We start from the raw sequence: 27,668 nt of genomic DNA on the forward strand, positions 1-27,668 counted from the left end.
CCCATAAGCCGCGCCCAGAACCCATACACAAATCGTAAGTGAGATGAGTGGTCACTGTTTACCCAGTCTGTAACAAAGTAACAATGAACGTCAGCATGAACTTGTGACAGAAGCGTTGCTTGTTCTCCGAGTGGTAGCGACACGTGTTTGTTTTACCATAGCATTTGGTCCCCCTTGTCTGACACATTTCGTTTTATTGTCACCCGTGCACAAATGCAACAACAAAAATAACAACAACTACGCAACTATCTTCGGTTGGGACCTCAGAAAGGAAGGGTTTATTTTCTCAGAAAGGAATGGTTTGTTTTCTTCATCGTGATCAGTCCTGCCTAAGACGGCCACCTGTCTTATACGGCCACTTTTCTCCTTGACAATGGGTGGCCGTCTTACACAGGTTCGACTGTATTTATTTAATTGAAAGCAAGGCAAATAAATCAGCTTTCAGATGACATGCACAAAAATTGACGAGCGCCTGATTCCTCCGCTTTGTGATACATATGGTGGCAGCTCATATGACATCAGCTGTACAATAACAATGAGGGGCAACTTTTATAAGTGTCAGGATAGCTCTACATAAAGGTTTGAGACACATTTGCCATTGTTATTTTTCCTTCCAGGGATCCAGTAAAGAAGAGAACTCCGAGGAGCAAACAAGTGTCAGACGGGACTCCTGCCCCAACTAGGCGCTCTCGGAGAGGACAAGGTGTGGAGGAAGCTGGAGCTGACATCATATTTGATTCGACAGTGGCAAAGAAAGAACTGAAGAGACTGGCAATTGATGGCTTTCAGGCTCAGCTGAGCTCTCGGCACAGTCGAACAACCACCCCAGATTCCAGTAATGAATTGTCCAGCACTACCAAGCAAAGTTCTTCAGCAGTAGTTAAGTGTACATCTGATAATAGCACTAATGATGAAGTTTCAGATGAGTGCATACCCAAAGAAGTTGACAAGAAGATGGAGCTGGTCAATGGTGAGGTCAATGATGGTGCTGGGGAAAATGACCACTCAACAGACCTGACTGTGAGTGCAGAGGAAAAGGTCAGTGTTGCCCCTGCTCTCCCAGAAGATGAAGTTGACAGTGGCAAGGTCCCTGAGCCTGTCACCGTGGGTAAGCGGGGAAGCTCACGGAGAAAATCAACCCCACAGCGACGTAAAAATAAAGACAGCCGTCAAGTAAATACTGAAGCGAATGTGCTGAACGCTGACAATCCAGATGGTGAACTGGCATGTGACAGTAAGGAGGAAATAAAAGAATTAGACCAGGCTGAATCAGAGCAGAGGGTTTGCAGGGAAGGAGAGGGAAATGTAAATGTTGTCAACAATGTGAAAGAAGTTGCAGCTGCAGTGAAAAAAACATCTGAGGGACCAGTGAGACAGATGGTTTCAGAGAGTGTAGAGTCTGTGGTAGAAAAAATCAAAGAGTCTAGAAACAAAACGAAGGAGAAATCAGTCAATGTCGAGGCGTTAAAGGAAAAACTTATTGCATCAGAGATTGTAGATGACTCTAAATCTGATGTTGTAGTGGCCACATCAGTTCTGGAGGGGGAAGTGAAGGAGCATGGTGTGACGTCGATGGATGGAGATGAAGCAAAGAAGTGTGAAGTGACAGTCAAAACCAACAATGAGTCAAGCGAGAGTGGTGGTAATCAGTGTGATGGGGAAGGGAAGGCTTCAGAAGTTGCTGATGAGAAATGTATGTCTCAGAGGCAAGAAGAAACGTCAACAGATGTCATAGAACTTGTCAAAGACTCAGAATCATGCAAGAAAGAGCTAGGGAAAGACAATGTAAAGGATACTGCAGATAATGACAATGGCTCTGAAGAGAGAGACCTGTCTGGTCAAATTCACACCGATTCAGGTAAAGAGGTTTCCGCACGACAGATTTGTACAACCAGGGATATGGTGCAGAGTTCTGTGAAGAAAGATGCCCCAAACCACTTAGATTCGCCTCTGGGGGTCAGTGAAGAGAAGAAGAGTAACAAGGATGAGGAGAGTCAGGACATGTCGCTTTCAGGATTGGACGAGGTTCATGAAGAAGTGAAAGTTAGTGATGATGTCCTAGACGAAAGTGAAGACTATGATGAAGATGAAGATAGCTCTCACATAATTGACTTGGAAGAAGTGGACATGAACGAGTCAGAAGATAAGGATAAAAGTGGGCTGATGGATGACGGTCAGGAAGAAATGAGGGAGATGGATGTGGTAGAAGGTGCAGGCGCTGCTCAGGAGATAGATTTGAGTGTTGGAGAATGGAGGGTTCCACCTCAGGTTACTGGCTTAGGTAGTGAGACAGCACAGGAAGTTATGGGCCAAGGCGGAGCTGACCCTATGGAAGTGGACACACCTGTTCCTGGTGTAGATACTGAGGTGACACAGGGAGTTGTGGGTCAAGACGACAGTGCAGGTCCCGACTCTGAGATCAGGCCACAAGCTGACCACATGGAGCTGGACACGCCTTCTGCTGTGGACTCGGGCATTGACCTCACAGTTGCTGATGCCTCAACCACTTTTAGTTCACTGGCAGGGGACAACTCTTTTTCTGAATATTTTCAGGACTCTGCTCTTGATCTGCGAGTCAGTAGTTCTTCACAAAAACCCAATGATGAAGTGGATCGACCCGAGAAGGTAGTTGTACCGTCTCATGAGGATACAAAGGTTGATCAAGAGGAGTCCAGGACTGGAACAGACTTATCTGTGAAGACTTCTCAAAAAGCTAAGAGTAGAGAGCCTTCAGAGAAGACAGATGAAAGCGAATCTTCTGAATCTACAGATAAAGCGGACAGAGCAGAATCTTCAGATAAAGCAGACAGAGCAGAATCTTCAGATAAAGCGGACAGAGCAGAATCTTCAGATAAAGCGGACAGAGCAGAATCTTCAGATAAAGCGGACAGAGCAGAATCTTCAGATAAAGCAGACTCTTCAGATAAAGCAGACAGTGCAGAATCTTCAGAAATGGGAGACAGAAGAGAATCTTCAGAAAAGGGAGACAGAAGAGAATCTTCAGAAAAGGGAGACAGAAGAGAATCTTCAGAAAAGGGAGACAGAAGAGAATCTTCTGATAAAGCAGATAGAGCAGAATCTTCAGAAAAGGGAGACAGAGGAGAATCTGAGTCTTCAGAAAAAACAGACACAGCAGAATCTTCAGAAAAGGTAGAGGGAGGAGAGTCTTCTGAGAAGGTGGACTTAAGAGAGTCCTCAGAAAAGGTTGATGAAGAAGTGTCATCTGAAAGCAAAGAGGTGGCCTGTGATGGAGATGATGAGGTGGATGGCGTTGTTGGAGCGAGTGACAATCAAAAGCAGCCAGAGAAAGAGAAAGAAGTAGTGCATTGTGCTCAGAGCAGCTCTTCAGGGGAAGGATCAAGCCTTGCTGAAAAAATAGTTGAAAAAGTCCCTGAAGATGGAATTCCATCCGCAAAATCAGAGCTCAACCATTCGGTAAATGTTGTGGAGAGTGCTGAGAGTGAATGTGAGAAAGTGGCTGAAAAAATGGAGGTAGATTGCATAGAAGAGAAGGAAGAGACGTCTGGAGAGAAAAATAGCCGAAGGCATTCTGAGCCTGATGCTTCTGCTGAGTCAGGTCCTGTGCCTGAAGTAAAAAAATCATTGCCTGTGTCTCCCAAGTCCAAAGAGATGGCAGGTGAGGAGAAGGAAGAAGCTGTGGTGTCGGAAGAGGGCTCGGGTGTTGAAGCCACTGCCTTGGAACTAAAGGCTGAGATGGAGGTGAAGACCGACAGTGTCCCTGCCACTGCTTCCAACGAGGGGCTCGAGGTCACTTGTGATAACTGTCCTGATGAGGAACCTGCAGATGGTCCGTCTGTTTCTGAGGAGGATGTAACTGTGGATGATTGTGTCATGGATGTCACAGGGACTGCTACTGTTAATACTGATCACACTGCTGTGGTTGTTGACACATCTGATTCTGGTGTAAGCGCAGACGTTGCCAGTGCGGTTTCTGCTGATGTCACAAGCAGTGTTTTAACCACCTCTTCTGGCACATCTGTCTCTCTGGAGAAGGAGGGTTGCCCCGTGACAGCTGTGGTTGTGAAAAGTTCAGAAAACGCTAAAGCTACTCATGATTTTGATGTTGAGGACAAAGACTCAGAGATGAAAAATATAGCTGTGACGCACCATTCATCAGATGGAGATAAAAGTTCTCCACAGCTACATGTTGTACCAGGCACTGAAAATTCAGAGGAAAACGAGGCGGCAGAGAAAATGCTCTCGCAATCAAATAGAGTTATAGAGGATTCTGGATTGGTTGTTACAGCGCTACAGCAGAGCAGAGACAAAAGTGAGGTTTCTGAGACTGCAGACTCCAGTGCTGAAAGTCAGGGGAAGTTTTTAAGTTCAGAAGTGAATGTTGTATGTGCAGAAGAAAGAAGGTTAGCGAAGCGTGATGCAGAAAATGAGGCTAGTGTAGGAGATAGTTCAGTTGGAAGGCATTATGACACTACAGGCAGTGAGAGAACTGGTGTTGTTGCCACAGGGGGGGAAGCTGCTGAGCAAGTTGAGGTGACAGACACAGGTGCCCGTCTCCCTGGAGAGACTGGTGATGGAAATCTATCGGAACAAGGAAATGCTGCCTCGACGACCAAAGGGGAAACAGTGTCAAGTATTTCAGAATCAGAAATGCCTGCCCTTGAGAAGTCCCCCACGATAAACCAAGAAGAGAGAGATGAAAGACCGGTCTCTGAACATGGTGAAGGTGAAAGTGTCACAGATATGACAAAGTTGGCTCCAAAACTTGATGGTAGTAAACAAGCTGAGACGCTGACGGTGGCCCGGGAGGAAGGGAACCTTTCAGGGACCGCTAGTGAGGGAGGTGCAGAGAATGAGGCTCTGAACGAGGGGACTGTCTGTGGTGAGAGTGCTGTCAAAGACATGATAACACCTTCAAAGGAAGGTGATGGGAGTGAGGAAAGGGGATCAAAGGATGAAGTCGTAGCTATAAAGAAAACTGGATCACTTGAGGGGGTCATTGAGGGGGATGGGAGAAGAAAAGTACTTGAGGAAGGCTTGGTAAATTCAGGAACAGAGCGGAACACGGGAGAAAATGAGATGGGGGCGATGGAAATCTCTGAAGAGGCCCAGATACAAGAGACCCAGTCAAACCTTGCAATAGATAATGGAGACAAGGCAGCTGAAGCAGTTGAAGAAAATAAAGCAAGTGGGGAAACTGTATCAGCACAGGTGGCAAGTGGTGATGATGTGGAGGCAGTGGTGACTGGTGTGGTTAGTGCATCTGCTTCTCGTAGGGAGAAAGAGGCGCTTTTACAACAGGAGAGAGACATTACAGCAAAAGAGACTGAGCCTGAGAAAGCTCAGGAGGAGGAGGATATGGAAGTCGGGGAAATCTCCAGTGAGACTCCAGAAGGAGCTGAAAATCTGATGCAAGGTGGGGCCAAGTCTGAAGGGTCTGTGACAGTGTTGGAGCCTACAGAGGAAGTGAAAGAAGTGGATAGAGAAGGGGGAAGTGAAGTGGCTGTGGAGACAGAGGCCGATGAGACAACTACGATTGAAACAGATGATAAGAGAGTAAGTGGAACAGAAGAGACTGCGGTGGTAGAGACAGAAACAGGAAAGGAGGCTGATGGGGTGTCTAAGGTAGTCAAGGATGCAGTGGTTGAAATGGAGGAGGCTGAAAATGCAGTAGTGGTTCTGACAAAAGCCGAGTCTGAAGCTCGGAAGAAGAATGTAGTTGACGTAGAGACAGAGAATGGAAGTGAAACAGGGATAAAGAAGAAAACTGAGACACAGATAGAGAAGAAAACTGAGACAGAGATAGAGAACAAAAATGAAATTGAAGCAGAGAAGGAAATATTGGTTGAAGAAGAGACAGGAAAGGAAACAGCAGTTGAAGAACAGACGGAGAAGGAAACACAGGTTGAAGAAAAGATAGAGAAAGAAATGTCAGTTGAAGAAGAGCCAAATAAGGAAAATGAAATGGAGGCAGAGAAGGAACCACCGGTTGAAAACAAAGCAGGGAATGAAGTACCTGTTGAAGAAGAGACAGAGAAGGAAACGACTGTTGAAGAAGTGACAGAGAAAGAAACGCCGGTTGAAGACGAGTCAAAGAAGAAAAATGAAATGGAGGCGGAGAAGGAAGCAATGGTTAAAGAGGAAACAGAGAAGGAAACAGTAGTTGAAGAAGAGACAGATAAAGAAACCACAGTTGAAGAAGAGACGGAAAAGGGAGTGACGGAGGAAGGGGCTTTGGTTGAAGCAGAGGTTGAGAATGAGATGGCAATTGATACAGAAAAACAGGCTGTTGATGAAGTACCGGAAATAATGTCAAAAGAGACGGAAACTGAGCAGGAGATGGCAAGAGAGGCAAAGTCAAGGGGAGGAACATCAAAAGAGACAGAAGCAGAGAAAGAGATGGTGGAAGAGATAGAAGCAATAAAAGAGATAGTGGAAGAGACAGAAGCTGAGAAAGAGATGGTGAAAGAGATAGAAGCAATAAAAGAGATAGTGAAAGAGACACAAGCGGAGAAAGAGATGGTGAAAACAACAGAAGCAGAGGAAGAGATGGTTATGGAGACAGATAGTGAGATGGGTCAGCAAAGACCTTATGATAATGAGGCAGAGGATGTGATGGCTGGTGACATGGAGACGGCTGTCGATACAGAGACAGTGAGTGAGACACAGGCAGAAACAGAAGCACTTGTCTGTGATGAAGAGTCAGTTCTTGAGAAAAAGGCATCTGTTGAAGAAATAGAGATGGCAAAAGAAGCAAAAGAGACAGAACCAGAAGAAGGGAGGGCGAAAGAGGCAGACGTAGAAGATGAGAGGGCGAAAGAGACAGAAGTAGAAGAAGAGAGGGCGAAAGAGACAGAAGTAGAAGAAGAGAGGGCGAAAGAGACAGAAGTAGAAGAAGAGAGGGCGAAAGAGACAGAAGTAGAAGAAGAGAGGGCGAAAGAGACAGAAGTAGAAGAAGAGAGGGCGAAAGAGACAGAAGTAGAAGAAGAGAGGGCGAAAGAGACAGAAGTAGAAGAAGAGAGGGCGAAAGAGACAGAAGTAGAAGAAGAGAGGGCGAAAGAGACAGAAGTAGAAGAAGAGAGGGCGAAAAAGACAGAAAGGCAGGAGGCAGAGGCAGAGTCTCAAATGGACGTGTCTGTGGAGGCAAGTACAGAGACAAAGATGGAGGAGGAGTCTAGTGTTGGGATTGAGCCCTCGGAGAATGTGACTTCTGCTGAGGCAGATTTAGAGAAAGATGAGACCAAGGAGGATGAATTGGAACCCTCAGTTCAGACGCAATGTGTTGATGAAGAGGCTGGCATTTCGGAAGATAAAGGACTAAAGCAGGACTCAGAAACTATTTCTTTAGATGATCATGCTGCAGATAGTTTGTCTGGCCAAGGGATGTGCGACCAAGCTGAAAGTGAATTGACCCCAGAGCAAGATGATATGTCGGAAAAAGCGGAAGGACAGAAAGAAGGTGATAATGATGTGGCTACTGTCACAACTTGTCATGCTGAAGGAGAGAAGGAAGAGATTGAGCTGGGAGATGAGAGGAGGCAAGATTCCGAAGAAGTGGCCAGTCTCAGTCAGAGAGAAGACCTGGTTCTTCCCCCGAAAGAGGAAGATCTCAGTAACAACTTAGTTGCACAAGAGATCAGCCGTTGCATCTTGGATAATGAAGAGAATGCTTCTGTGATACACTCTCAGGAGGCAAGTCAAGAAGTGATGGAGGTGAAAGAAGAGATTTGTGTGCCTGAAGAGTCGGGGAGACTTCAGGCAGGGGCAGAAGAGATACAAGACATGGTGGTCGAAGACTATGTTCCAGCGACTTCAGGAAATGAGAAAAGTGTGGAGGCTCCTGCTGAGAAGGTTGACACAAGTACCGAAGCGATGGCACAAAGCACAGAAGTAAAAGAGGAAGACATGAAGGAAGAAATTCCCGCAGAAGAGAAGCCTGAGGAAGAACTAGCTGCCGCGGAGGACAAGGAATGGGCTGATGAGGCTAAGTCAAAACAGAGCAAAGCTTTCCAGGAAGTGTTGCTTTACTCAGATGCTCAGGCATTCCGCGGGGGATTGAGCCATTGGCAGCTTGTATGTGACACCATAGAGGACTGGGCCCAGCTCACTGACCAGCTCAAGGACTCCAAAGTTAACAAGGAAAAGCAGCTCTACCGAATCATCAAGAACGACTTCCTGCCAGAGATCCCGACCATCATGGCTGACAAGGTGAGTTGCTTATTGACTGTGTAAGATTAAGTTTGTCGTAGCACCCATTCAGCACAATGTAAGATGTTTGAGACAGGCTCAGTGGAAGATGTTCATGTAGGTTCGTTGTATGCTGTGTATGACCGGTTTAATGGAAGATGTTTATAATGGGCTCAACATAGTATGGTCTTGGTGGGAGCATTGTGATGTCTAAGAGTTTAAAACGGGGCCTTTAAAAGTAAAGTATGAACATCAGGAGGCAGGTGGTTGTGTATTATGTGTATAGTGGGTTGATTGTGCGGGAGGGGGGGGGTTCTTACTTCTGAACTGCTTACTGGTCTATCTCTTCACGTTACTGTTACAAATGATTTGTGCAAAAATTACATGGTATGCTGTCTGTTCCAATTGACTGGCGCTGTGAGTGATGTATTCTACGCTCTTTTTGTGCATTATAAGGGGGCAAGTCCAATGACATTTTTCGTCAGTTGCAGGCCAGGCTCATATATGCAAATTAGCTCCCTTTTGTCATTCACTGACTTCTTTGCCTAAGACTACGCAATTTTCCTGCTTGTGTGTTTTTTGTCTGCCGTACAGGTACTAAGAAAGCCTCAATTCGACTCATTTTGGAAGAAAATTTGCATCTATAAGTATATTTTGCTTCCTCATTGCACTTTACATTATCAATACAGTTGTATTTTATTATAATATGTTGTACAGTAAAAGATTTGTGCTGAAAAATGGAATTAAAGCACTTGACCTAGATTGTTTCGCTCTCTCTCTAGATAAAAATAAGCTTTCGCGCAATACCTAGGTCACCCGGCTTGTATGAGCTAAAATGTATGCCAGGGTGTTTAGACCTATTCTTATACGTCTCTATAGATCTACACATCAGAAACAATGCCGAAAATGTAAATCAATAAATCGCCTATGCCTGTGCTATCTGTTGTTCTCGTAACCCTAACACACTGGGCTAAAAATAGGTTAAGCCTAGCTGGTCTGACGTGGTGGACATGAATCGTCTTGAGTCGGTTCTAAACCTTGCATAAACGTTGTACTTTAGTCTGGCCTGGTAGTGATCTTATTTTGGTGGACGTGTAGACTAACTATGTAATCAGCTTTTTGGCTTATTGGACAACATAAGCGTAGAGGTACTCTCATGGATCACAGCTTGATGTTAACCTGTACTTCAAATCTTCCAGGAGCAAGCTAGAGAAAAGAGAGCAAGAGAAATGATGCCGAGAAGATCGTCATATCGTCTTGAGCTGAAGAAAATGGAGGAAGAAGAACAGGTAATATAAGATGTTTTATTTAAAGACGTAATTAAGGTTAAACCTGTTAATTTATTGGGGTTATCTTGTTTATTTATTTGAGATGTAGTCATATTCATTCTAAAGCATTAACAAAAAGCGACTTGCTTTCTGCTTTGGGACTGGGAATAAAAGTTTAAACTGCAATCTATATCTAATATCTGTGGACAGTATTTAAATTGTTCACATAAACTGTTGTCTTGAGGATCAGTTAGATACAGTCAGCCTTCTTTCTTTACTGGGATCCATGCCTAGACAAATGAGATAGTGAAAGATGCTGGGGTTATCATCGTTACAGAAATCTCTTTAAAAAATTAAAACATAATTGTAAACTGTGATCTGATGAATAGGCTAACTTTATATTTTCCAATGTTTACAATTTTAAAGTATTGATACAAAGTATCTCACTACGGTATTTGTCTTCTTGTTATCCAAGGAACGTCTGAACAGAGAGGCAGAGGAAGAAGAAGAGAAGAAGCGTCTTCAAGCTGAGGAGGAAAAAAGGCAACAGATGAAAATTCAGGAGGAAAAACGTCTGCAGGAAGAAAAAGAGAGGGCAAGAGAAGGTGTGTGTGGGTGCAGTGGTCGTTTTGTGGGTCTGTATTTTGGGATTGCAAATTAGCCCTTGGGTTTGCTGTCTCTGATTTGTATCCATAGCATGTTTAGACATGAATCACTCACAGACAAGTGGTTGATGATCTCTCTGGTTGGCTCTACCTTCACATCTTTTTCTCAAAGATAAGATGCTGCCTTCAAAGAATTTCATACATTTATTGCTTTTTATTTTTCTGTCAAATTGATATTAACCTTGTCGCTTATAGTGCGGTCAAAAATTAGTGGCACAACTTATCCTCAAATATCTCTTTAACCCTCTTAGTGCTAAGCCATTTTTACCATTACTTCTCTTCAGTGGTGGGTTTATTTTAGAAAAATGCCAATTTTCAACATGGTTATAATAAAAGCTCATATCTTTCTTATTTATCATAATTTCTAATTACAGTAAGAAGGAAAAATGTGTCTTAAATAATGAACTACCCTTGTGTCTGGTCAGATGTGGTTTTTTTATGTTGTTGTTGGTATCAAAATCCTCATCATTTTTAGTCCAGCCTGCTTGGAGATCAGCAGGAATATCGACATCCCCTTCTGGGCTGAGCCTCGCTAGATCTACAACACAATATCCCCATCATTCACATGTTGATCTAAATCTTTTATTTGAGGATCTAATCCTTCAAACTCTTTATTGCTGTCGCCCGATTCCAGAAAAATGTTGGGTAAATCTATGTCTAAATAGGCTGATGAATCCGACATATTGAAAACTAAACAATATCCCAGAAAATTGCATATAAAAAACTCCAAACTGATCCACGACTGTGAAATGCGCAGCCAGCGGCACTAATAAATGTTGCACTAGTGGACTGTAGTCATCAGCAGTTTAAAAAATGGCTATTCTCATGTCAGCGGTATAGTTTCTACACTCATGTCGGATTACGACCGGTGGTCGCGATGCGTGCGGAAGGGAGGTATGAGTCTGGTCGTGGTGCACACGCAGAGGGTTAACAGGCAGTTTGTATCAATTTGTCTTAACTGAATCATATTTTTCCAGAACAATTGGGGCTAGATTAAAAAACTTTTCTTCATAAATATATATAGCAAACTTGAAATCTCTGTTACATGTAAAATGGTATCGATCACAGCACTTCCCGCTTCTCACACACATTTTGATTACGCATATGGCCTATCTCACAGCTCATCAATGACAATTTTTACTTGCAAAATTTGCTACAAGAATCTTTTTAAAAAGTGAACACATTTTAGGCCCTAAAGGTTCTCAAAACGTGTTCAATAAGTATGATGTTCTAATTAGAAAAATATGACGGACGTGCTAATAAAAGCAATATTGCCCCAGCTGTAAACATTTAAAAATTTGAAAATCTGTAGAAACCACGCCCTTGGATTTTTTATTAGTATTTATTTAGGAATTTTCTAGAATACGGCTTGCAGGTGTTTACAAAAATGTTGACCTGTTATGACAAATTGATACAAGTCATTGTGAAAAAACTGGAGAACCTATGTTCGATAGTTGAGGAGATATTTAACAATAAGTCGCGCCATGAATATTTGACCGCACTATAACTGTAACCATTAAGCAAAACTTTCATCCAATGCTCCTTTTCAAGACCTTTTTAAAGGCTGCCTTGGTTGTTACTGGCTGTCGTGATATAAATGTTTGTGCTATGTACAAAAAAATTCACACCAGTTCTCTGGATAGCTAATAAACATTTAATGTTTGCTGTTATGCTTTTTAAGGGTGTACCGGACATGTAGGTCCTCTGATCAGCAGACAAAGGCAATGTTTCGGCACATTTTAAATCACCATATTCGAATCAGAAGCACATGCTTGCATATTTCATAGGATGCATTTGGTTACCTGCCTTTCCAGGTTTCGGATTTAGAAGACAGTTGAAAAATCTGTAAGAACAACAGAGTTATGCTTATGTTTTTGAAATTGTTGAATGACCATAGCACTGATTCACACTGAATTGAAGGCCCTCTCTGGTCCCCTCACCATTGATATGCTGTGTCATGCTTATGTTGCTCATCAGGACTCTTCTCTTGTTTGCGTTTGCTACGCTTTTTTGGAGGCATTGTATTTTAGCCTAACTGAATTTTAATATTTTTCTCATCCCAGAGAGGGCCAATCGTGCTAGACTGAGGGAGGAAAGAGCAAGGCTGATTGCTGAGGGCTTGGAAATTCCTCCTGAGTTGGCCAATGGACTCCGGCAGGATGAGTAAGCATTTTACGATAGTTGAGGGGCATCTTGACTTCTGATTTGTGAAAGGCTCTATAATATGTTCTTTTTGTCCCCTCTTGTTTGAATACCTTGCATCAGACCTGTTTGTGATCTGGCAATTTTGACTGACTAAAAATTTTCTGCCCCGGGCCCCTTTAGTTAATCCTCACGCTTGTGTCGCTCGGGTGTCACGCGTTGGCGGGCAACTACGCTCCTTCAGATTTTCAGGCAATTTTTCTGAGGGCCACTTACAGGTGTGCTTGCATGTTTTATAGATAAGGTGAACCAAAGAATGGAAAACTATAGCTGGGACTAGGGCAAGTAGAATACACCTTGATTAATCATTACTGTTAGGTATGTTTTAGACTGTGGAACAAGACCTCTTGTCATGTATTTCGGAAGAGATGAGCTAAGTTTTAGTCTATTAAAATATTTGTCATGGAAACCATAGATTTGTAAGAGGAGTGGAGGGGAGCTGAAAATATGATTATTGTAATGTAATGGAGAACTTGGACAGAGTAGAAGCCCTTAATATTTATAAATTTTTTTTTTTTCATATCAGAAATGTTTGCCTCTCCCGATTTATGTCCATGCCATTTGAATGAAGTTGGTTGCTTTAGGCATTCAGGTTTGTGTTGGTCTGCATTTTAATTCCAGTAATGACAGTTTGTTGAAATGTTTTTCATGGTTTTTCTCTATTATCTCTTCTACCAGTAATGACCAGGATGATGGGGATGATGAGATGCAGCACAACCTAGAAAAGGGTAAGAAAACATTTATTTTCATTGTGATGTTTTGTCTCTTTAATAACTGTACATCAAGTTGATAAGTAAGTGGTTATTTTGAGGGTGCCTCTAGTAGGTACTACTTTTTCACTATCCCAGTTTATTTTTTCCTTGGAGATCTGTATTGCTTTTTTCCCTTTAAACATTATATTATCAGTGTGTTCAAATTAAAAACAAAGCAAAAAAAACCCTTTTTGTCTTGTCATACACAAATGTATGCTACAGCTGCCAGTGTTCACTACATCTGCCACATTGGTGTTCGTGCAGTGCTATTCATTAGTTAATTGCTCACTGCTAGTTGTAGACCTGCATGTTTGCCGACAATCGTCTGAAATCCGACAATCGCGACGCGACCCGCGAGGCGGCCGATGCTATCGCTAGGCCCACCTGTATCAGTCAATGTGCGTAGTGCGAGGCCTGGCCGACTGCCAGCGTCCCCCTTTTCTCCCGTCGGCTTTGTCGGCACTTTCGTTTTCGTGCCGACCGCCGACGCGCGCATCGCCGACTGCCGACGTCGGCGTTTCCGACATAATTGTCGGAACCTGAATAGAAATGCGAATACGAAAAAAGACGACGACCTAAATTATCTACTTTCAGTTTCGTGCTCGAGCGGCCATTTTGAATTTCGTTTTGTTGACAAATTCAATTGTTCAGATCGTGTGGATTCATTCCAGTCCGACTCACTTAGATAATAGAATCTAGATCTAGATAGATCTAGATTTATATAGATCATTATAGACCTCAATGGAGAATTCATATTCCAATTCTATTTTGTCAAACCCTATCAGAGGTTGTGCTGTAATATTAATGTTGGTAAAAGGCATTTCATCAGGTGCGTGAATTATTTATTTATTTCGAATCTAGACTCAGCTGAGCCCCTCTGTTCGGAATCGGATGCGGATTTCTAGTTCAAGGCCTATTCCTAGATCCTATTCACTTATTCTTCTAGATCTAGATCTAGATTTATTTAGTTTACTAGATCTATATGGAGGATTCTTATTCCAATTCTATTGTGTTATTTGATATCAAACCCTATTATTGTAGATCTAGCAATATGTAGGTGTAGGCCATTATGCTCCTTGTAAGCCTTGTTTGTTTTGGGGTGTGGTTTTTTAATTTTAAAAATGTTTTTCATTTTGGACTTGTGCTGGCCTTTTCACATGAGGCTCGTTGCAGGTTCTTTTTAGGGGTAGGGGTAGGTCTCTTCTTTGTTGTGTTTGTTGGGGTGGTCGCTCGTTACTCGGAAGTCCTTCCTTATGACACCCACAAAAGCTCTTTTTTGGGGGGGGGGTTGCGCAAAATTTTCAGACAATCTGGTTGAGCCTCACATGCAGGTCTATAGTTGCTTTTACACAGGTTACATAGTTATGTAATCTTTTATGGTTAAAGGAGACATCGAGAATAGGTTATTTGTATTCATTTGTCAATATGTATTTTTGCTTCACAGTGCTTTCATGTAATCGTGGATTTGAAACCTTGGGTGCCGCAAAAGACAAATGCATGGCCAGACTTATGTTTAATTTTTAGTTGAGTATGTCCTCATAATATCTTTTGGTAATGTCTTAAATCTGATTTATTGCATTAGATTGCTGATGAAAGGAAAATGAACCAAGTTGGTTTCATATTTAATGAAAATGTTAAATGAGGTTTATGCTATTTGTTTCAGTGCTGCTGACTGTCAAAAGGAATGAATACTCTTGGCCATTCTTAGAAGCTGTGGAAGAAGTGAATACTCCTGATTTCTTTGAAGTGATCAAGGTAATGGGTTAATTCATTTGTAAGCCTTTATCCTGTTTCTTGTCATTTTTCTGTTTGGTTTTAATTGAGGATTAGAACAGTGTCTAACATGATAGGTTATTTTGAAGATGAGGCTAATTATTGGTACTGTTTTAGTTTATTTTTATTTTTGATTGAGGGGTCATGAAATATCAGACTGATGCACAGGGGTCGCATTATGACATTGACGTTTCGTCGTTGGACACAAATCGCATTGTCACATAGTCAACTCTGCAGCAGGAACCGTATACATTCTTACCTAGACTGCAACTGGCTTCTTTTCAAAAGAATTTTCTTTTTTTTTTCCCTCTCTTTTGAAAAGCATGGCTGTTAATTCTTGTGTATGGTAACAAACTGTGAATGTGGAGAACTTATTGTTCTCCACAGAATGTCTGTAGGCTGTCGATGTTGCTGATTCATTGCTGGAGGACTATCGCATTTTTATCCCATGTGCAATATAGTATTTTGTACTGGTGTGATGCAGCTGATAAGTTGTTCCCTATATAGATCATGTTGTTTTTGTCTGGCTGCAGAAGCAGAGTGTTTTGAGAAACACAAGGAAGTCTGTGATCAAAGAGCTTTGTCAGCACTTGGTCTGATTATTACATATTGACTGCTTTGTGTGTAAGACGTTGCCATACGCCATGTTAGAAAAGTGATGCATGATCCAGTCTTACACTGAGCAGTTGATATGCCATTGTACATTGGACATTTTCAAGAGGCTTTCAGTTTGGCTTTGTGGAAACAAACCAGAGAAGTGTGTGACTGACAAGATAGACACAAATTTCATGATGAGACAAAAATTGTGTTTTAAGGTGGAATGGAAATTAATATTGAATCCATGGTGTACTTCTTTCAGGAGCCAATGGACCTTCTGCAAATTGAAAAGAAATTGGAAGAAAGAGGATACAAGTCCAAGGAGGAGTTTGAGCGTGACATGAATCTTGTCTTTGATAACTGCATCGAATACCATGGGAAAGATAGTGGTGAGACAAATATTGATAGAACATTATTTTCACTCTGAACCATTTTTTTTTTTGTTAAAAGAATATTTCTCTATGTTGGGAGCGGACCTTTTTTGGTTTTGTTCTTGTCTTTTTAAAATTTTTCTAAATTAAGAGGGATTTAAAAAAAACACCTTTTCCTCTTGTTTTTCCACATAGATATTTATGTTGTACCTTTACTAGCATTATTGATTCAAACATATTGTGCCCAAAACTGCATTTTGATTTGTGCTGCTTGAAGCTGAAATTTTGGCTTCTCTCTCTTTATGTATCACTCAGTTCTGTAGATGTGCTGAAGTTTTCAAATGGTAAAATGTATTAATTGACCTCAAACCTCTTTTCATTCCCCATTGCAAACAGTTATTTTTATGCAACGTTTCAGACTTTGGCTACATGGCAGAAAATCTTAAGGGAGTATTTGAGCGCAGCATGCGCCGCACATTCCGTGTTTACCTGGAGCCCACGTCCACCAGAGTGAGCCGTCGCTACGTCAACGCCTACGGCTCTTCCAGCTATATGTATGAATATGACCTGGCGGGCGGATTCGGCCACCGGGCGGCCAGAAAGAGGACCAGCTATCGAGAGGTACTTTTAGCTATGGTGGGGTGCGGAAGACTCGCTTCATGATGGCTGAAAATATCGATTTGTTTTTTCATCCAGTGTGGGATCATGAAGCTGTTAAAAAATGATAATAATGATGATGATATGGTTGCATTTTTATAGCGTTTCTCCATACTTAATAGTAGAGTTTATAATTTTGGATTGCATTTTTATAGCAATGACAATGAAAATTAAATTTTCATCCAACTTGCTTAAAAATGGGCTTAAATGCGAATAGAGTAAATTCTAAGAACTATGGTTTTAAAATTTTAAAAATCCATAGATAAATTTAAAAAGTTATCAGGATTTTTGTTTGCAAAATGTTGGAGGACCTTCATGTAAGAAAATATCGCCAAAATATTGGACATGTCTTGATGTATTTTGAGGAAAAACTGTTCATAAGTCAGTAATGAATTGGAGCATATGAATGAAACTTGGCGTCTTCATGTGATTTTTAGTGCAGAATCTAGTTCTGCTATCACTTTTTCGATGTCTTTATTACTTTGGATCTTAAAGACTGATATTTGCATGAAATTTGTTGAATTGCGTGACATCGTTTTTACCGCAACGCGATCACCCCTTCTAAAACTCAGTAAAGCGCTATCGGGGAAAACCTGCGATGAAGTCATCGGTGACCTATTTAATTATAGGCAGCCAATCACATGCCGTCTAGCGATCACGCGCCTCTTACATGCCGGCACCTCGCGTTTGGAATGCGTGATCTAGTTTCCAGCTCAAGTGTTTTATCAATGGATGGGTGGTAATTTTAAGTTGGTACGTAAAATGCACTAAACGCAGAGATCTGAAATTTTACAGCAATAAAGAAGACATGTGGGGCGCCTGTGTGGTCGGCGATCAACCCGCAGCTCCGCTTAGTTTTCGAATCGCAGAGGAAATTTGCACAAACACGGCAATATCTCGGGTTCTATAGACCTGCATGTTTGCCGACAATCGTCTGAAATCCGACAATCGCGACCCGACCCGCGAACCGGCCGATGCTATCGCTAGGCCCACCTGTATCAGTCTATGTGCGAAGTGCGAGGCCTGGCCGTGTGCCAGCGACCCATTTTCCTCCCATCGGCTTTGTCGGCACTTTTCGTTTTCGTGCCGACCGCCGACGCGCGCTCCGCCGACTGCCGACGTCGGCGTTTCCGACATAATTGTCGGAACCCGAGTAGAAATGCGAATACGAAAAAGGACGATGACCTAAATTGTGTACTTTCAGTTTCGTGCTCGAGCGGCCATTTTGAATTTCGTTTGTTGACAAATTCAATTGTTGAGATCGTGTGGATTCATTCACTCACTTGACTTGTTCTAATAGAATCTAGATCTAGATCTAGATTTATATAGATCATTATAGACCTCAATGGAGGATTCATATTCCAATTCTATTGTGTCAAACCCTATCGTAGTCATAGGTTGTGCTGTAATATTAATGTTGGTAAAAAGCATTTCATCAGGTGCGTGAATTATTTAGAATCTATACCAAAGATAGTACAACATTTGTCTATACCAAAGATATACTATCTTTGTCTATACTCAGCTGAGTCCCTCTTTTCGGAATCGGAAGCGGATTTCTAGTTCAAGGCCTATTCCTATTCACTTGTTCTACAAGATATCGATCTAGATTTATTTAGATTACTAGATGTAGATCTATATATATGGTATGGAGGATTCATACTCCAATTCTATTGTGTTATTGTATCAAACCCTATTATAATAGCAATGTAGATGTAGGCCATTATGCATGCTCTTTGTTTTGGAGTGGGTTTTTTTGGGTTTTTTTCCATTTTGGACTTGTGCTGGCCTTTTTACATGAGGCCCGTGGCAGGTTCTTTTTTGGGGTAGGCCTAGGGTTAGGGTTAGGTCTCTTCTTTATTGTGTTTGTTGGGGTGGTCGCTCGTTACTCGGAAAAGTCATTCCTTATGACACCCACAAAATTTAAGCTCTTATGGGGGGGGGGGGTGCGCGCAAAATTTTCAGACAATCTGGTTGAGGCTCACATGCAGGTCTAGTTCTAGAAGTCATTCGGGATTGTACGCTGGCATGTCATTAGTTTAACCTTTCCTCTGATTGGTTGCCGAGTTTCATTTATTTTCGCCCACGAGTTTTCCCGTAACTGTACTTAGAAGAGAGTCACTTCTGATTCCGAGCGGCCGAAAAATTACCCCTCGCGCGGAGGCCGAATTCCGGCCCAAGGTGCAGCGGGCGATTGGCATTGCTACATTTTATAGCATTTCTCCATACTTGATATTAGTTTATTATTATAGATTCATTTTTGTAGCACTTGTCCATATTTGAAAGTTGGCTACATGCGCTTATTAGAGTAGATTGTATCATTGGTGCTTATATCACTACTTGAAAGTAAGCTCTCTCTCTCTTTATATTATATGTGCTGTCCACTTTACAGTATACTTTTTGCTTAGCTTGTGTCAGTGCTTATGATAGAAAACTTGGGGGGGGGGCTTGATACTATATATAGTAAAATATGGTCATCTGCTGGAGGCTTTCTATGGTTCGGGATTGTAAAGAGTAAGAAGCCTGCTCTGTATCAGGGATTTAGTCAATTTATTTATCGTGTTGCCTGTTTATCTATTTGTTCTTATTGCCATGTGTCTGTCAGTCTACTTTCATCGCTTTATATCTGACAGGTGCCTTAATAAAGGTTCATATCTTTTTAAAGCCCACTTTTCTTTATTGCTTGGTAACAAGGTGACTAAACATGTTTTGTTTCCACTAGGGGATGACATAGAGAGTTTTCTGCCTTGTAATTAATACACTGTTGCAAAGAAGGATGGGATTAGTGAATATATTTATAAACAAAATGTCTGGAGGAGCTGGTCAAGTAATTAACTTGTTACAGTACTACTCCCAATCTCAGCTCAACAACCAAAAGCTTGAAATTTATCTCTCTTTTTTTTTCCTTTTAGGATTCTGATTCAGATTCGGAACAAGAGGGCTATACTCGTGGAAGAATTTTGTACTCTTCAGGGAAAGCATGGAAGTCTGATGAATATGAGGAGGAGAAAAAGTGAGTATAATACAGGAGGTATACTTTATGACTCCAAAATCGACCCATTTCTGTAGATTTCTTCTTTAATATGTGATAAATTTCTGACATCCTGGAGAGGCTCAACTTGCATGAAATTCAGTACTAGTCGGGCATCAAATATAGTGTCTTACCTGTAAGAACAGTTTATTGTTGCACCGAGTTTGATTTAATCTGTGAGGCTTGAGTGGCAGGTAATTCATGCAAGACGCCATGATATATTGTAATATGCAGATTTGTAATGAATCAGAAGAAGAAGTATTTGGCATTACTTCCCCTTTGTTGGGGCTGATCCTGACTGTATGTTACATGAATAATGCAGGGGGTGTACTTATGGACGTCTTTTAAAAAATGCTCTTATTGTAGATAAACATACTCAGTAAGTAGCCTACTCATTGTGGATATGCACAAAGAAGTTCCTGTTATTGTGCTTGTCTATAGTTTTGTGAGGTGGAAGCTCACAGGCCATAACAATAACTCCCTTGGTAGAGTATTTCATTCCAGTTTACCAGTTCAGTCACGATGAGGGAGATGCAACACGGTTTTCTTCATATGTTCATTTTTGCTCACTTATTAATTTCCCTGTTTGCTGGTGGGTGAACTGGTAAATTACAGCAAAGCTACTTATTCATAGGATACCCGATTCAAACAACAGATTTATGATACTGAGTCCCAGGACTTGAGATGGAAGACCTACCAAAGGTTTTTCACTGTCTAGCCCTTCGTATGGGGCTGTATGATACTATGATCTTTTTCTGAACATTTTTGAGAATCTGATTTTTATGTATTTGTGTGTATAAGTGGTCTTTTGTGTGAAGCAAGTCATGTCCTTTATATTTCTGTGTCTTCCCAGGCAGGGGGCTGAGCCTCCAAAGGAGGATAAGGAGGAGGAAGAGGAAGACGATCCAGAATTTCGACCTAGAGCTACTTGGAGCTACCGCCGTGAACTGCTGGGTCTTGATGCTGCAGACTTCGAGTCATTTGTACCTAAATCTAACAAGGAGAAGGTACAGGAGGAGTCTGCAAAAGCCCGCAAACCTGTAGATCTCTCCAAGTTTGCTGGCGCCAGGTTCAGGTACTCGGATCCAATCCATGAGCCCACCAGTCGATCGCTTCCAAAGATCATCGTGAGTGAGTACATCAAGAAACCCAAAGACAAGCAGAAAGCAGGAGCAGGGCAAACAGCGGTCACGACCTCAGCGCCACCAGCCACAGCACAGTCGACAGGAATTGCCCCCAACACGTCTGCTACATTGAAACAAGGCGCATCGCCTGCAGGGGCTACGCCTGGTGGTGCTGCTCCTGCTGCTGCCAAGCCGCCAGTCAAAGTGGTCAAGATCTCCCGAGCAGAGTACGAGAAGCTTCTGGCCCAGAAGAAGATCACGGTGGTGGACGCCAATAGCAAAGCTGGCCAGGTGATCAAGCTGCAGGCAGGACTCCAGCTCAAACAGATGACGTCGCCTCAGCAGCCGCAGCAAGCACCAGGAGGTGCGGCACCCAGCCCTGTAAAACCTGCCTCCAGTATCCCCAGTACAATGGCGTCGCAATCACCAGCAGTGGCCCCTTCAGTGTCTGCAAGTGAGTCTTCTTCTTCTTCAGCGGACAAGCCCTCAAAATCTCCCACTGCAGAATCCTCTAAGTCTCAGGAGACGAGCCGCAAGGGGAGCTCGCAGCTCGACATCAAGGAGCGCTTGAGACAGGTCAATAAGAAAATGGCGAAGAAACTAAAGCCGACCAATGTAGTGTATGAAGACGTAATGTACGAGAATGCCAAAATGATCAACGGGCAGATGGTGTATAATGTAGCGCCAGATAAACACTCCACAACAAGCTCTCTCTTTGGGGACGGGGTTCACCGGAAGCCGAGGAGCGCACAGGCTCCTAGTAAGTATGTCCACCCCAGTGCCCTGCCTCTCATTGAGAAAATGGACAGTTTGGCTCGTAAAAGTAAAAGGACATTATCTGATGATGAGGACAGTGATGGTATGGATGAGAAGCCACCCCCTGTGAAGCGAGTTCGATTCAGTGACGATGTCGTGGACAGTCGAGATGGGAGACTTGGTTCTGAGGGAATTTCTACACCCAGACCCTCAATCTACGACAAGTGGAAACGTAAAGCAAAAAAAACATTGCTGCCCAAATCATTTAGTGAAAGAGATCCCCCTGACGAGTCTTCAAAATCATTTTATGAGAGAGATTCCTCGGACGATTCTGAACCGCAGCCGAAAAGACAAAAACTGTCGACCGTTGTACTTGAAAGTGAACAGGACATGAGGGAGCACCCTTCTCGTAAGCCTGATCCAGAGAGTTTGCATGAGGACAGTGAGCACACGGGTGCTGTGGAAGAAGATTCGGCAAAGGAAGGACCTTCCAAAGACAATAATTCCCAAGAAATGGATGAGGAGGAACGGGGCTCCTCTCCGTCTAATATTCCAAAACCTGATGGGGAATTCAGTGAGAATCACAAACAATGCAAAGACCAAGTGGATTTGAGTGAGTCTCAGTGTGATGAAAATCCTTCCAGTGATGACCGCTGTCACTCCCCGTCTTTTGCAAGTAAGACAGACTTTTACAAATCATTGGAACTGAAGAAAAAAGAACAACCAGCAGCTAGTTCTACGTCTCTTGAAGACCCTAAGTCATCTCATTCACCCCACCAAGGCTCTTTATCACCACATGCAGACTCCAAATCATCTTCAACATCGTCTCAATTGTCTGCTTCATCCTCATTTTCATCTCCTGTGCCATCAACATCTACAGCAAAACTACAGCAGCAGGATCCGTCTCCGACACCCACCACCACAGCAGCAACTGACCAGCCAAAGGCCACTTCTCCATCCCCGCCAAAGACTTTCAAGCTGACAGGCCTCACCTCTCAGCTGGCTCAGGCTATGGCCCAGAAGAAAAAACGAGCAGCTGCACTAGCAGCAGCAGCGGCTGAGGAGGGTACGAACTCACCGCGCACTCTGAGCCCTCCCCTCCTGGAACCCATTGAGCCGGTGAGCAGCGGAAGCGTGCCAGGGGGTCACTCACAGAGTGAAGATGAGGAGGAAGAGGGGGAGATGCCGGTTCTGGTGCCCGACCACATGCCCCCAACATTGGTGGAGCCGGGCTCGGATAACATCTTCCAGCGCATGATGAGCCCAGAAACGAGTCGGACGTAATGTGTAAAGCTTGACAATTCTAGAAATTCTTTCTGAGCTGCTTCTGGTCCTTAAGATGCCAGCGTGGAGAACTTTGTGTCGTATGACGTTATCTTCTAATGTGTTATTATGAGTTTGGAGAGGAGTAAGGCATGGAGTAATTCTGGAAATTTCTTCTTAGTTGTGACCGGTTCTTGTTTTGCCAACTTGTGAAAAACTCCAGCTGTGTGGCAGTATATTCCAATGCCTTTGGAGCAGGGTCAGTTCAGAGCTCATCACTTTGAGCTAACAGAAAATCCTTTTGGGGCGGTGGCCGTCACTTGCCAAGCTCACAAAGTTGTCGTTTGATAACATTTTCCAGGATATAGTGTACATTGAAGCTGCTCAGGAGAGGGAGCCTATGGATCTGATTAGACCTTGAAGGAACTTTTCATTTTAATGCTATTGAGTGAATCAGAAAGTTCTCTGGTAAGCTTTTATACTTTAAGTCTGTAGAGCTTGCTAGGAGTAATTTGTGAAGATGGCTACTGGCACCAGTGGTGCAGCGCTTGGGCGCTTCACTGTCGCCTGCAGAAGATCTGTGGGGAGGTTTTTTTATCATGCGTCTCCGTCTTTCTGCTATGGTATTGTGTCCCTCTCAACCCAGATTAGCTGTGGCAGGCGTGGTTGAAGCAGCCTGCTTTCTAAATTATTGTTTAGATGCTTACTTTTTTTGTGACAGTTTTATGTGATAACTAATTACAAGTGTATAGAGGATAGTCTTATTTTTCAGAGCCTCCTAGACCATGGTAACATGCATTTGGTGGTGCTGTTTTTGTGTCCCTGTGACAAAGCTGTTGACAAGGGAAAAATGTTTTGGTCATTTCTCTTTGGGTTTCTTTGATGAAAGTGAAATTTAAAGGGATAGTTATCTTGTTTTATTTTGATCTACTGTCCTTGTGTGAAGCTCTTGGGGTCTGCAGGGATGTTTATTGTAACGTTCTTTCTTGTTTTACGAGACAACAGTTTTTAAAATTTTTTGTGTGTGGTCGGCAGATACAAAGAAAATTTGTAAAGGCTATCAGTTCTGTTTCCTCTGTCAAAACAATTACAGTGAATGATACCAAGTGGAGTGTTTGTGTTTGTTTTTTTAGCTACTGCCTTTATGTCTAGGAGAATGAGACCTGGATAGGGATGAAGGTGGAAATTATGAATTTGTTTAAAGTTGCAGGTCTCGAATGTTACAGGTTTTGATTTCGTACCTGAAGAACACCTGTATTCAAGTTTTAAATATGAAATTGTAAGGCAAGTAAATTGTATTTGTTTTAGTGTAGAAATGGACTAGAAAATCAAATATAATTTGGAAAAAAAAATGAGGAAAACGAATGTTTTATGTAATTTGCTTTCCATTTAAATTTCCAACAACTAGGGGGGAGGGGAGGTGTTTTTCTCGGCATTATTCCCAGAGGCTGTGATACACAATGTACACCTGTAACAGATTTTGAGGTACGATAGAAAGACCACACAGATGATGTGGATGTTCCAGTATATCTGACTATTGACTTTAGAATTTGTTCTGGTCACCGCTAAAGAAATGTGTTTTTTTATTATGTTCTCAGCATAAATGTTAGTGCATTTTCGGCAAGTTCTTCACTGTGAACTTGACTGGCCACTGGTAACAGTTTGATGTAACATTTTAAGGATCTGAAAAGGAGAAAGGTCTTGATTTTCATGAACATTTTTTCTTAACGTGAAGACCAACATTGTACTGTAACCTTCCCCAGTCCAACTTTTGTTTAAAGAGAAAGAGTGAAAATGTTTGCCTTTTGTTTTCATTGTTTTGTTACAGCTAATTTTTATTAAGAAATTTTTCGGCATTTGTGAAGACATTAATTGCAAGAACTTGGCATTGACTGCGCCGTTGTTTAAGATTCAGATGGTGCAATACTGTGGCAGATCAGATCTGGTTTCATTTGACCTGTGCAATAAGTTTTGAGTAATTCTATTAATATATTTTTTAAAAGGGCAGGTTTGATGGAAAAGGTCTTCTTGCAACGACTCAACATTTTTTACTATTATAGGCCTTACGAGAAAAGCTTACACACACTTTAGAGTGGTTGATGGGTAATGTGGTATTGTATGCCCCTCTACTTTGTGTCTGTGTAGTTCTATTCTCCCTCGCTGTTCTTGGAAAAGTGTTGTGAATATCATGTTGGCTGGCTGTAAAGCACAGCTCCGTGACGGCAGCTCTTTTCAAGCTGTTTCTCCTCTGTGTGTTTGTATCAGTCTTCCTTGTAACACTTGCGGCTGTTGTTCAGGTAGCCCACTAGTTCTCATATTTTTATCCAAGTGTGGGATTCCTGGTAGTAGTCTCACTTCTTCCTGAGTATTTGTTGACACTGAAAAATATATTTCAGTATCCACAACTCAACAAGCAAGTGCTGTTTGCACTGACAACGTACTGGGAATGAGAAGACTGTTCTATGAGGTCACCAAACCTAATAGTAATAGTGGGGATAGTGGTTAAAACATTGTAGTCATCTCAGGCTATAAAATCTCTCTCTGTCCCTTCCCAGTTGTGTTTGGTTGCCCCTATGTTGGGCCAATCCCTCTGTATTCACCTCTCGTACAAATGGAGTCTGCTGAATAAGAAATGTGCTGGACTGCCAGGTTTTCTACGGTATTGCCAGGCTTCAGGCTATGAGAGGTTTCTCAAAAAAATGGGGGATTTTCATTTCCTTGGGTTTTCCGTTGTTTTCAGTAAATTGTGTCAGACTCCACTGCAGTTTTCCTTTTTTTACCCCTCCAGTTTGAATAATGCACCTGTGCTTAGCAAACATTTTGTGAAATAGAAACGAAATAGGACAGCTGTGTTTTGGACACACTAAGTTCAAATACGCAGCAGCAATATTCGACTTGTTCGAACTTTCAGTACACCAAGTTACAAACTGTTTCTCGAGTTGAGGCCTGATGTATCATGGTGGTATATGATGGCTCAGCTTTTTGCCACTTCTGACTCACAAATGTGCTATGAGAGCTTGTTAATGAAAGAACTGCGGTGTGTGAGTGTCTGACTCGGAACAGACATTACAATTGTTTTATCTTTTATGTTTTGGTTGAAAATCTGAATTGTTAACAAGAGCAATCTTGTGTCATGCACATTTATGGTCTCTTTAGAAGTGACAAATGTATTATTGTATATATACAAGGGTTGAGAACATCCTGCACTGTAAAGCTCAAACGTATTACATGGGTTTTTTTGGCATACCGTACATGAAAGAAGTACCATTGTCATTTGCATTATATTGTCCATATTTAAAGAAAATCTTTTTGTACAGTACTTTACATTTTGAATGCGAAAGGCATTCACAATTAAGGATATGTTTCCCTTTTTTCTGTAAATTGAATGCTGTTATTTTTACTTTACTTAATTAAGTATTTGGATATAAGGAGGACAAGGATTTGTATGTGTTGGGTGCTAGTGTTACTTTTGTACATTTTGTTGTATCACTTTGAAAGGATATGTATGTATATATTATATACATATATATATGTATGCGTAGGATGCTTTAGAAATTTTTTCTTCATTGTAGTCTACCATGTGACCCCTTAGTGGTTTGTGGCTGGGTTTCCATCCAGGGGGGGAGACTGAATAATGTTTTAGGACTTGACCATAGACATTTCATGTCAGTTCCTTTGTGTGCTCCAGTGGGTTCAAGTGTGGAGTGAAAGTTTGTATAAAAGACTATACAGTAAGATTTTCAGTTATTTCTTTATTATCTCTGTACACCTTAATAGAAGATTTTAATTTTACAGTTGTTTGGAGAGCCTTCATGTTCATGCTTTGCAGTTGGATCAGTTGCGTGAGAGAAAATTTTTGACCTCAAGTAAACCAATAGCTCAGTTGGCTTCATGCTGGACTGCAGTGCAGGCACCCCTGGTTCAAATCTTTAGCGGAGAGTGTATTTCTGTTAGGGCTGTTGGTGGAATTTTCATGGCTGTTCCCCCCACCTCGTGTCTAGTCTTGTCAAAGATATGTTTGAGGTGCCTCTTGTGGAATACTTTTGTGTTTTGAAAAGACAAGGGTGTTTTAGTTTTTACAGTAACCCGAATCTGACTAAACCTGTTACTGACTGTTGTACCACTGTCTGCTGGTTGAGCTCTGCGTTCAGACGTCTGTGCTGTAGCGAACTTCGTCAGCCGCTTTTCTGTTGCATGTAGGGGACGCGAATTCGATTCCTGTTAGGAAAAAAATGTTTTATGGGGCATCTAGAATTTTCTTTTGGGATGTTGTTGCCCCCTCAGCCCAGGTAGGCCCTTACAGGCAGGATGAAGTTGGCCTCCTAAAATAGTCTAAATTGTGTCGATGAGGGGGCGTAAAAATATGTATATAAGAAAAGAAAAGCTTTGTGAGCGTCTGCTCTTGGATAAGGATGAGACCTGCTGCTATTTTTAGTCTGTTTTTGTTCTTGTCTTTGGTTGCGAGTGTTTGCAAACATTGACTTGATACTTCTACACAGACCCTCTGACAACTCTCTCTAACTCTATCACTGCATTCAGAAGGCTGAGGCGTGTGTCGTGTAATGGTAATTTTTTTATTTGAGCGACGCTCATCTTCGCGAGTCAAAGCCCTTTAAAAAAATCGATAATATGTGTGTCGTGTGTACTCTCTGCTTGTTAGGTCACTTGTTTTATTGAAAGTCTTGGAAATTGTTTTGTTTTATTTCTGGCTCTGGGTTTTTGCTGCCAGTTGGATGTGGGTTTGGAACAAATAGACTATTTTTCTTGTTTTTCTATGTATGTTATGGTGCATATGTGTAGGTTTTCATATGTATGTGTGTATACCATTGAATTTAAGCACCATAAAAGGCTTCTTTGTCTTGTGCAGGCGTGTCTAATGAGAGAATTCATCCCTGTCAGACAATTTTTGACCTACAGCCCTTTAAAAGTAAAAGGGGTCGATTTTGCTGAAAATAAAACCGAAATGTCATCCCAAAAAGGGTAAATTTGAATGCAGCTGTTGTTTTTTTGCTTTTTTTTCCCCCCTTTCTTGTTGTCAGTGAATTA

General features: G+C 42.0%; 1 protein-coding gene across 1 annotated transcript in view; it reads left to right on the forward strand.

The window, feature by feature from the left end:
* LOC101852537 (titin) overlaps window positions 1–27,613 on the forward strand; it is a 60,727-nt gene extending 33,114 nt beyond the window's left edge. The window contains exons 9-19 of the mRNA XM_035968534.1: window positions 618–6,870; window positions 7,021–8,187; window positions 9,366–9,455; window positions 9,910–10,039; window positions 12,163–12,262; window positions 12,980–13,029; window positions 14,717–14,808; window positions 15,686–15,812; window positions 16,213–16,415; window positions 19,361–19,461; window positions 20,333–27,613. Coding sequence (XP_035824427.1) covers window positions 618–6,870; window positions 7,021–8,187; window positions 9,366–9,455; window positions 9,910–10,039; window positions 12,163–12,262; window positions 12,980–13,029; window positions 14,717–14,808; window positions 15,686–15,812; window positions 16,213–16,415; window positions 19,361–19,461; window positions 20,333–22,643 — 10,624 coding nt within the window. The 3' untranslated portion in view covers window positions 22,644–27,613. The remainder of the gene's footprint in view (window positions 1–617; window positions 6,871–7,020; window positions 8,188–9,365; window positions 9,456–9,909; window positions 10,040–12,162; window positions 12,263–12,979; window positions 13,030–14,716; window positions 14,809–15,685; window positions 15,813–16,212; window positions 16,416–19,360; window positions 19,462–20,332) is intronic.
* Window positions 27,614–27,668: the final 55 nt, after the last annotated feature.

The sequence above is a fragment of the Aplysia californica genome, unplaced genomic scaffold, assembly GCF_000002075.1.
Source record: "Aplysia californica isolate F4 #8 unplaced genomic scaffold, AplCal3.0 scaffold00066, whole genome shotgun sequence".
In the NCBI taxonomy this organism is placed as follows: domain Eukaryota; kingdom Metazoa; phylum Mollusca; class Gastropoda; order Aplysiida; family Aplysiidae; genus Aplysia; species Aplysia californica.